Source organism: Diuraphis noxia, unplaced genomic scaffold (genome assembly GCF_037042655.1).
Source record: "Diuraphis noxia isolate RWA-SAM2 unplaced genomic scaffold, SU_Dnox_SAM2 contig0003, whole genome shotgun sequence".
Lineage (NCBI taxonomy): Eukaryota > Metazoa > Arthropoda > Insecta > Hemiptera > Aphididae > Diuraphis > Diuraphis noxia.
The window spans coordinates 15,414,715-15,427,024 of record NW_028301713.1 but is presented as its reverse complement, the minus strand read 5'-3'; the positions used below and the strand labels follow the sequence as shown (position 1 = coordinate 15,427,024).

The following is a 12,310-nucleotide window of genomic DNA, read 5'->3' as shown; positions in this document are numbered from 1 at the left end:
CCTAATAGTATTTTACTATATCTGTTCGGGTTACATAAAGCGTATGTGTCCTATGTACACGTTTGTCTGACAAAAAAAAAAAAATTAAAAAAAATAAAACTGATAAATTAAAATACAGTTTTTTTTACCTATATAAACATAATAGTCCGTGCGAAGATTTTTATCGGTTTTACGCGTACGCATACGGAATAATATTTTCCGAAAATTACGTTAAATAATAATATGGAACACTGACAATTTGAATTTTTACATTATTTGCCGTCAGCTGCAGCCATGGAGACGTTAATAACGTACCTACATAAATATTATAACAATCGGTAGGTTAGGTACATTAGCAGCACTGCAGCCGTAGAGTTCTATGTATACCTAATATCCTCTGAGGTTAAGTAAAAAATATTATGTGGAGGATAAAAAATTAAACAACGTATTATAATATTTATATAGTCCACTGTAAAACGGTCTATTTTTACCTATATACCATGACATGATTACAATAATCTGTCGGATATCGCATGTGCATCTGTAGTACACTCGTACCATGCATGCAGTTGACTGTTATAATATTATATAACTGCAGTTATATTATGGACCTATAATTTATTGTGCTTACACCGAGGTTAGGTAAAAATATATGGAAGACAAAAAATCAAACCATAAATAATTAGTCTTGCGCAGTTAACGAATTCATATTTTTTATCGATATTTGTTATTTTGTATGCACAACTTACACAATATGCTAAATAGTGTACCTATACGTACCCATATTATAGATCCTCGGCGATCGATACAACAGTAACTCCACAAGAGAGGAGGGGAGGTCAGAAGGACCCATGGTACTAGGGCCCGTCGTTCATGTAAATAAATTATAACTCCATTAGAAATTAGACATTTTTTTCAAAATTAATTATTATTTAAGAGGGGCCCGGATTTAGTTCTGTACCAGGGCCAACAATATGATGTGGGGGGCCTGGATAACAATATCAGAATATTCTAAAATAAGGTTTCACATCCGTGAAAAATGGTCGCAGAGTATAATATTATTATTAATAGAGCCGATTTCATATGTTGTATTATTATATATTATGTTACGCGCGTAGGTACCACATATGTGTGCGTTTTATCTCGAAACATCTGCTACTGCATATACCAGTGTATTAATATGTAAGTGTATTATTGTAATAAATTATAATACCATAATGCCACCGTGTCCTCTGGCGACTGTTGGATTTTACTGAAAGTGCTACTGCTCTTGTCCGATGAAGGTTGTGGTGGGAGGCGTACGATGTCGAGGAGAAAAGCTTTCCAGACGGAAATAAATGATGTGAAGTTTTGGGCGTCGCCGCTTTCACGTACTTCGTATAATACGCGCAATACGCATACGTATGGGTAAGATGTATATACATATATGTATACTGTTGAAGCCGTTGAAGGTGATGTTGTTTTGAATATCATTTTTAGTTTCATCATAAAATATAACAATATTTTTGAAAAAATATCTATTTTCAATAATTTTTGAAGTGTTTTTTTTTTTTTTTACTAATTTGAATGACACCATAATACATTTTTTTATTTCATACTACGAAAATAAATATTTTTATAAAGATTTCTTTAATGCACGAAAATTGGTTTAAATTACACTAATATTCTAGTATATATATTACTGAATATTTATAAGAATTATTCAAGCTTATTACCGGATGATAATATTGTAAGTTGTAACGTACCAAACGTTTACTAAAAATGTTGTTTAATTATTTGAATAATTATGTCAAAAAAAAAATTAATAAAACAGCGTCTAGCGATAACATAAAGATAATATCATTGATTATAGAATAGACAGATAGACCATGCTATAGGGATTTTCGGCGACTACAATTTTAATTATGATAGCTGCCGGTAGGTAGCGTTGTATGAATTAATTTTATATTATTACTACTGACGGCGAATAATATAATATTATTCCTAGACCGGTTTGAGGTAGTGACAGAAAAAGCGATAAGCCTATTAATGACTTTATCATGGATAAACCTATATTTATTATTTTCTGAGCATTGCGCTATGATTGCCACAATCGCTAAATAGTATATTCACAAAATTGTTAATTTTTATGCCGAATTCTACTACAGAAAGCAACAATTAATTAATTTCATTACGAAAGATCAATTTTGTTTGGATGTTTGGAATGTTACGATTCAGTAAAATCTGCTTTGGGCGGAAATATTTAATTGAACATTACATACTATACTAGATTTACCATTTTTAAAAATAAAGCAAATCTTTAACCATATTGTAATTTTTAATTTTATTGTATTTTCATACTTTATAAAATACATTGTTTTGTATTTTTGTGTTCAAATTTTAAAATGAATAAAAACTCAATAACAACAAATAATATACATAATTAAATTATTAATATAATTTATAAATAAAATAATAGTTGTGTTTTGTTATTATAAGTACATACTGAATGTGTTAAGTTTAGAAACCAACTATAAGTCTATATAATATGATGAAAAACGATTCTAAGTGAAGATATACCAAGATTGCTAAACTGGATTAGAAATAAAATACTAGGTTTAAAGAATAAAAAAATTGTCTTTATTATTAAAAAAACACAAAATAAGGGTAAAATACATTTATACATTTATATTGAAGCATAATTATTAGAATAAAAGTAAATTGTGATGTTTGTTGGTTCTGAAAAGAACCGTTTAATAAAAATGAAACAAATAGTCTTAAAAAAGACTATTTAAAAATTTAATGCTAAGTCCTGAAAAGAACTGTTTAATATAATAAAAATCAATGCTTAATCCTGAAAAGAACTGTTTAATGTAGTTGATGTGAATTGTCCTAAAAAAGACAGTTTAATGTAATTGATGCAAATAGTCCTGAAAAGAACTATTTAAAAATCAAAGCAAAGTCCTGAAAAGAACTATTTAATGTAATTGATCCTTAGTCCTGAAAAGAACTATTTAATGTAGTTGATGTGAATTGTCCTAAAAAGGACAGTTAAGACTGCTTCTATATTGTTTTATGCAAATAGGTACAAGGTCAGAACAAGAAAAATGTATTTAATTTATTTAAATATGGTTTAATATTTTTAATTTAGAAAGTTTTGCTAATTTTGTGGTAGTTGAAAATAATTTTGTTTTATTAAATATTTTACAAATTAAAATTTGTTCAATTATGTACATTTTATGATCTATGCAGTTTGTCAATGATTCATCAAGCCATTTTTTAATTGTATTATTATTTTTTAAGCGCTCAATTAGTTGAAATTTTATTTTCTTTTTATGCAAATAGTTTTTATAATTGCTTTCAAAAATATTTAAAATTTTATTTACTACATTATTTAAACTATTTGATGGTGCTTTAAGTCCACTTTCATTATCAATTGAAGTATAATTTTTATTAAGAAGATGCAACTGCTTTTTATCATTTAAGTTTTTATCAACAAATAGTTCAAGTTGACATTGGTTACAATTAAATTTTTTCATACATTTATAGCCCAAATATCCTGCGAAATATGTTACAGAACAGTCTTCTAAAGTGACATCAATATTACTATCAGTATTATTTGAGTCCTCGTCAGATGAAAAAAAACAGAGAGATAAATTAGAATTACATTCTGTGTCGGAATCAGATGATAATTTTGAACTGTTAAAATTTATTTTATTTAGTGAACTAACTGGGTCAATTATAATTGGATTATCATCTTCTTGGGTTTCCTCACAATTTGTCGCTTTTGATGTACATAAAGAAAAAATACAATTACTTCTTATGGAAGTTCTGATTGTTTTAGCTGTTGGGTTTTTGTTATAACCACCATTTTGTCGAAAAATACTAAAGAGGTTTTCTAAAACATCCTGATTTAAACGATTAGTCATTAAAAATACAATATCATTAGATTTCTCTGCTTCAAAAAATTGCAATACACCTTTAATGGTCTGTGTAAGCCCTTTAAAACAGGGAGGTTGAGATAATTTTCCTTTTTTTAATTTTTGTAAATTTGTGAAGTATTGTGAAGCTTCTATTAAAAATTTTTTTACAGTACCTAGATCAGTTAATGCACAGAGGTATGGATTATGACTATATAAAGATTTACTATTTAAACAATCAAATAAGTTATTAATAAACTCAATAAAATCTGCAGTATTCGATGAAGTGTTACTTTGAAGTTGTCCTGTTTGTATACAAGTTCGGATTGCTGCGGCCATGGAATTGCTTAATAATTGTACTGCTAATTTAACACGCATTTTTTGAAAAGAATTAGGGTAAATATGTGCATCTGTTATTTTGATGAGAGACTTACTTTTATGATTTTGTTTGTCCAACTCATATGTTTTTTTTATATCATCAAATGAGATTATTTTATTATCTTTTATATAACAGGCATTAATTAAATTATTTCTAATACTTTTAAGTAAATGAGGAACATCAAACAAAGAAAAAATTTTATTGTTGTTGATAAAAAAAAATGGATTATCTTCTGAAATATTTAATGATTTTAAAGTGCTTTGGTTGTTTGTGCCTTGATCGCAAACTATAATTTTGGGACACAACCCAACCTCAAATAACTTTTGTAAAACATCAATTATTAAATTTTTTAAAATTGTTTTGTTAACTCCAGAATGAACAAGAAAATATGCAATTGGAAATTTCCATGTAGAGTAAATACCTCGAGCCATAAATACTAAAACACAGTTAGCACTTTTATTGGTCCTCCCATAATGACCTAAATCTTCAAAACCTTCAATAAAATCAAATTCTTTGGAATATTCTATAAATTCTTTTATATACATTTCATCAAAACAAACAGTGCAAGCTTTTTCTTTATAATCAGATGACTCAAATTTTTTTTGTATATGACTGAAAAATAATTTACTAAAACCTGGTAAGAATTTTGATTGACCAATCCAACGACGAATAGTTGATGGCCCAGGTAAATTAACTTTTTGTGAACGTAAAAATTTATATGCTGTTGGTGATTTATAATATAAGTTTAAAGCTAAATTTTTTTCATTTAATGTCCACGGACGACTCCTATCTTTTAATTGCATCGTTACCATTGCCTTAGAATTAATTGATGGAAAGTTATGCATATTTATTAAATTCTTAGCATTATTATGTGTTTTAAAAGTTTTGACTCTTTTTTTTAATTTTGAAATTTGAGTTATTTTATTATGAATTAATTTGTTTTTTAGTTTTAATTTTTGTTTTAAATTGATTTTTCTAGGTGTATCTATTTCTATCAAATCAGATTTCCTTTTTAAATTTGGGCTAGGCATGTCAATTATATTTGTTATTTTAATTTTTTGAGGTGTAGAAAAAGTTGAAGGGGGGCTCGGAAAAACTAACTCTACCATGTCTGGTTTTGAGTGTGTATATGTTTTAGTTGGGGTTGACATTATATTATACTCCTGCTGAGATTCATCATTCTGGTTAATGCCTGATGATGTAGATGGCTGTGTTTTAGATTGATAATTATAGGGAATAGCAGTATCTATCAAACGATTTTGAGTAAAATTTTGTACAAAGCTTTCGGGTGGGAAATGTTCTTGACAAATGTACCTATTGTGGAGTTTATCTGGATCAACAGAAAACAAACTTGTGTTTCCTGTGTAGATATAAAAAAATATGTGTAAAAAAAATTATAAATATTCGCAATGGTACAGAAAAATTAAAATTTAAAATTAATTACTCACCTGAATGTATTATCCATACTTCTTTTCTATCATCTTTTGGAAAACGATACATTTTTAAATTTGGAAACATTTTCTTTGATTTTCCACAATTTAAATATTGGCATTTATTTCCAGACATGTTTAAGAATTTTTAATTGTAAATGCAAATGCAACTAAAAACTCAAAAAACAAGAAAATTCGGAAAGCGGTTGTTCCACAATGAACAAGATAGTAATAAATGATAATATAATAAAATTATTATTTCCAATCATTTCAGTATATCTTCAGTTTCTTATTATTACTCTATTTTTAGATCGGCACTTCGCGATAAGCCACCTCTTCCCTTCCCCGCATATCCATGGCAAACATCTATGATGGGGGTACCACCTCCTTGCATCCCAACTACACTAGCGCTCCATAGTGGTTGCATCCTACGCATGGTCACCAAATATTAACATTGCATGGGCTATCTGTCTATTCTATAATCAATGATAATATTAACATAACACGATATACACAATCGGTGGCAGATTTATAGGAGTCATGCTCAGGGTCGTCACAATAATTTTGAAGCTCCTTTTCACTTTTGTTCCTACGTGCCAGATCTAAAAAATAACTGTTTATACTACTCACGGTTTTATTTATAGCCATTGTATTGAAATAAAAAATAATATACAACAAAAGTATCAAATTAAACTAAGCAAAAACTCTATTGTTCACTACAGTAAGACCAAAAAATAAGAAATGCAATTGGTAAAATATGAGATATAGAGCACTTTGTACTTTTGTAGTGGGTTTCGCGATGCTTTAGAAATTTGATTACTAACTTATGAAATTTGTAATTATCTTTAATTCGACGTGTTTTTATATTTAAAGTACAAATATTATAGAATAGCTGGCGTCCAGTGGCGTAACTATGGAAAAATAAATTTTTATGAGGGGGCAAATGTATAATTTTACATTAATGGAATCTTTAAATTTTTTAAAGTAAAAATAGATTTTATTACATTTTTAACATATATGTTCCAAAAAGTTTTCTTCAAATTATTGCATATACATAATAATATAGTATATTTATTTTAGGTTTCTCCTGGACCTGTTGTATAATAACACAAGTTTGTAGACGAATAAAATTGTCGTATACTATCGCATTATCTGGGCTACAAAAATGACCCGATAATATTATTCCATGAATTTTGATCGTAGTGACGGTATTATTATCAAATCACTTTTTTAAGCATTTCATAGCGCCTTTTTTTATGAAATCTTATAATCCAGTATACCTACTTTATTATACTATTAAACAATACGGGTATACGATTTGTTTATGATTCATAAAATGATTCTTATTACTATTACTAATATTTAAAATTTATAAAAAAACAAACAGTTATTAGGTTATGGTTTTGATTTTGGAGAATAAATTATTCCCTCCCTTTTTATTTTGTTACACAGTTACACCACTGTTTTAAATATTTAATTTGTAAGTATTTAATAATTAAATTAATATTCGATTACTTTTAATTATTTTTGTTCGATTTAAATATTAAAGTTTCATTTTTTTTTTTTTTTTCATTTTTATAATCATTATCAATTAATCTTATTCATCCATACTAAATTGTATAACTATAATAAACAAAAATATATCTATGATTTCTATAATAAATCTAAAATTATGAGTCACCTATTAAGATAAAATATAGCCTATAGTCTATAGATCCACGGGATACTATAATATAGCTTTCTGATTGTAAAAAAAAAAATTTAGATGATTTAATTAGTTCCAGAGATTAAACCAAACAAATGGACAATTTTTCTCCTTTATATTATATAGTCTTTTTAACCACTGTAGTGAATTAATTTTGAAAATCTTTTCTTAGTGCGTGTCTACGTCACAAAACGAAACTACTGACCAAATTTCATACTCATAGCTTATAGCATATAGCTTCAGGGGTTCCGGCTAGATTCTAGCCGCTAGAATGAATCACCCGGGACAAGTCCATTTTTATAGATATTTATATTTTATACTAGGTACATATATGACACGCGAAATTAATATTAGAATTTTGTGAATTTTTCGTCCCCTCGAAGACACGGGGGATGGTAAACTGCGGCAAAAAAAAAATTAACATTATACAATCTGCGGCAAAACCGATAAGATACATTATACAAACTGCGGCAATTTATTTTATATACCTATGTATAAACCTACCATATACGTATATCGTTTAATTTGTCTTGCGTACAAATTGGTAAGGCAAATCCAGATGTATTTTTAAGATTTAACGAAACATATCGGTAATATCGGTTCCTTTACATTTGATAATACTAGTGGTTTAGAAAATTACAAAATTTGGATCTATCTAAACTTTACATTGAAGAAGACACAGATGAAGGAAAATTTTTAAATTATATTTTTGGTCTCCCGTTCCTTGACCCTGACGAAGTCGAAGATTCGTTTGTTTTTGATCTAATTGCAGATATATGCCATCTAATAATAAAACAGTACAACTTTGCGATTATTTAACAGAAACTTATATGCAAAACTTATTCCCTCCTTCTTTGTGGGTATCAAAAGAAGAAGTTATAACAAATAATGTATGTGAATCTTTCCATTCAAAATTTAATACGTATTTTGATCATCATCATCCATCACTATATAAATTTATAGATGCTTTACAGGATATTCAAGTTGACACATATATAAAAATTAGAAGTGTAAAAGAAGGGGTAATACAAAAAAGAAATAAAGCGACAACGCAAAAATACAAATTTATTAACGAACAGCGAAAAATGAAAGAAGATGGACGAATTTCAAGATATAAATTTGTGAAAAAATGTATGTTTTAAGAACAAACGATAAAATGTTAATTAGGTACTTATTGTATTATTGTTTTTTTTTTTTTAATTTAGTTTTTTTTTTTTTTGAGATTATAAGAGCCCTATACGGTCTTTTAAATATTTTTTAATAATATTAATAATATTTTCAATTTTTTTTTTTTTTTTTTTTTTGATTATAATACTATCATTAAGATCTCTTAAAATAATTTTTAATAATAATAATAATATTTTTCAATTTTGAAAATTGGTTTTTCTTTATTTTTACGCCTATAATACTCTAATAGTCTCTAGATAAATAGATGTCATAACTCATATTATACACGATATTTATATAATTTAGTATATATAGAAGGTATATAAAATTAATTGCCGCAGTTTGTATAATGTATCTTATCGGTTTTGCCGCAGATTGTATAATCTTAATTTTTTTTTGCCGCAGTTTACATATCGACTTTTGGAAAAAGGTTAATTTTGCCGCAGTTTACATACAGCCGGAGACACAATAAATACCATCGTAACGACGGTCGCGGCTCTCCTATAAAAAATTATGTAGTATCCGCGAACTGGGCGAATTGGCAATAACTCAATTTGAGAACGAGCCCTGCAGTATAGTAAATCTGAAACACACTCGTTCGCGCGATCGCCGTCGTCGGTCGGAAGTCAAAATATAATAATTATTCGTCGTCGTCGTCGCCGATTAATGTCCGGAATGTTTGGATTACACTCGCGTAGCGATCCGGCGCTCTGCAGCAGTTGTAACTTTGACGACTTGCCAATTCCGCCCACCCGCTCGACCCGTCCGCACAAGACTGGCGAAGCGGAAGACGGCAGCAGAAGACGCCGCGCGCTGCAGGAAGTCGTTCCGCGACCGTCATTATACGGCCCGCCGTCGACGTCTCTGCTGCATTTTACTTCCGGCCGACTCGTGTACATGCGGCTTTTCGCCTTTTTTATTATTATCATTATATCGTCGTAGTCGTCGTTATATATTTCGTTTTTACAAGTAAAACGGACTGGAAGCCGATAAAAACGGCTATATATAATAATATTATTAATATGTACGCACTGCAGCACTGGCATTCTGTACGCATTATTGTCTTACCTTAGGGCGTCATCGTGACTGGTAAATTATTATATGGTATGTACATGTATGTACATACGTTGCTTATTGTAAAAAACCGACCATGAAACGATTCGTACTTTACCCAGGCGACTTGAATATTATTATAATACGTATTACTGAATAATTGTAATATGTTTATACATTATACATAAACAGGTAAATAAATATATTTCTACCGATCGAACAAAAAAAATTAGCGAACGGTACGAAAATCTGATGGTGTGCGGTCGAATGTGTTTTTTCCTCTTTTGTTAGAAAACGCTTCAACTTCGATAATATCAATGAAACATCGTCAACGCCAGAAGGTAGTTATAACTACTAATTTATGTATTATTATATAACATTTTAGCTATAACAAAACCAACTAAAATAATTTAACCATATACATTTAGTACATTCAACAATAATTAATGTTGCCACATAATTATGTAACTCTAAATTATTGTTGGTTTAACCAGCTATTTAGTTTTTTCCACATACCGAACTTGACATTTTAGCTTTGACGCTGCAGCCACGCAGCTATACATGTATATTATAATATTACCTGTAATGAAAAGTTTTCAATTAATCAGCGGCGTTAAATTCTTTTTGTCTCATTAATACTTATTAGCAAATATCATACGTCCTAATTACTATGATATGTTTTTATTCTTAACCACTTTATACGCATAATTTATAAAACTTTATTAACTATCTGTTCTCCATCGTTCATATTTCGTATATATTTGATTTGAACATGAGAACACGAGTAAGGGTAGACACAAAGCGGTTAAAAGCGGTCCACGAGTACTCAGGGCCAAATTTTTGAAATCAAGATACTCGGGGGAATAAACTGAAAGTTTAGATAGTGTTAGACCTGCACCATAATGTGAGTACAACTCTGCTCTGAACAAGGACCATACTGCGCATTGAGACAACACCTATATGACATATCCTGCATTTGCCCCTGGGCGCCTCGAGCTTGATAAACCGCTGTTAGTGACTTATCAAATTATATTAGTGCCCCTGGTCGCCAAAAAGCTTAACACGGCTCTGTCAGTCTGCCTGCGCGTGAAACTCCAGGATCGCACGATTTGGCCTAAACGCACAGTGTCTTGGACCAAGAATCACATAATTTTATATTTAGGTATGATACTATACGTATAATGTGGTATAAGAGAAGTGAAAAGTGAGCCGCGTTCGTCACGCATCGAGCGGCCGTTTTTCAACTAGGAATGTACTCGAACATTTCTTGATTTCTTCCAAACGACGTAGAACAACCCTTGAAAACAGGATAATCGGCTGAAAGTATGATGGAGCGAGTGTAATATAGTTATTTAATTAGGTTTAGGCGAATTTTCGTATCAGAAACTTTAATAAAAACCTGAGTAACATCATATACGTAATATATTATGTTCGGCCTCCATGGATCATATACAACTGCCTAGCGCACGTCTGATATAGGTACTTATAGGTAGTTCGTGGCCAGATCTGTGAGATTGATAGGACCAGTCGACTTAGGTACCGTCGCAAACACATTTCGCAGAACTAAACAGAATGAAACGCGTAACATAGTTTGTAGCTTAGTTGTACAGTTAATAATAGCATTGAAAACCCCCAGGAACGTAATTTAATTATATCTGAATACTTTTAAAAATAATTCATTTAGGGGTTCAACCTCAAAGACCCCTGCTATAAAACCTTCCCGCCAGTCACAGTATCTATATATATATATATATATATCTATCCAAATTATGTATATATGTGTGTGTGTGTTTACACTTAGTACTTACATATGTATATACATAGCTTATAGTTGTACATATATATATATTATGCAATATTAAGTACGGAGAAGACGATATAATATCCTGGTCTATATATAGCCTATCTCTATCTTTCTAACGGGCAAGCGAAATTCGGGGCACGCAATGTACATTTGCAAACAGATATAGGTTCGGGTGTGTGACGTGTGTGGGCGGAACGAACAAAAGCCCACACGACTGCTTCGTATTATATTACTACTGCGTGTAATATGGGAATATATATGTGATATACCTGCGCGGCGGCAGTCGTGTAGTTAAGCGCCACGTACGTTTTCTCCCATTCAGCGGGAGTATAAAAGGAAACAGTTTCCACGATTGTGCCGCGAGGATGAATAGAGGCCTCGCTATATACGATGTGCTCTTGTTGCGCGGATAACAATAATAATATACTTCACCTACACGGCTACACACCGACACTGCACGGCTCCCGAGACAATAAATAGGTACCTATGTCGTTCTGCGGATCGCCCCGTATAAATTATTTTAATATCATGTCGTGCAGCGTCGTCGCAACCGTGAATATAAGGACAACGTGCGGTGCATTTAATGCACAATACCCGCAGCGTTGGGGGAGGGGGTTCGTCGTCTGTTCCGGAGTCCCGGCACCAATATTAACGACCAAGGGTGGAGAAAATTTCCGAAATCTTCATCCAATAGAAATTCCATTTATAAATAACCAATATATAGGTAGCTAATAAATATATAATATTTAGCAGGTTGTATAATATATGTTGAGCATAATTGCAGCGCTTCCCGAGGATAACTTCGAAAATCTCGGATTTTGCATCAACCTGAAATTATATCCAATCCAAGTTATACGCTCATTTAAATAATCCTAGATCCGAATAAAATAGATG

The 12,310-nt window shown here is 30.5% G+C and overlaps 1 protein-coding gene across 1 annotated transcript; it reads right to left on the bottom strand.

The window, feature by feature from the left end:
- Positions 1–2,575: 2,575 nt before the first annotated feature.
- On the bottom strand, positions 2,576–6,192 carry LOC149056783 (uncharacterized). Its single transcript, XM_089223876.1, has 2 exons — positions 5,706–6,192; positions 2,576–5,617 (listed from the first exon to the last, which is right to left on the bottom strand). The coding sequence occupies exons 1-2, from the start codon at positions 5,821–5,823 to the stop codon at positions 3,081–3,083; spliced, it is 2,655 nt and encodes an 884-aa protein (XP_089080002.1). The 5' UTR covers positions 5,824–6,192; the 3' UTR covers positions 2,576–3,080.
- Positions 6,193–12,310: the final 6,118 nt, after the last annotated feature.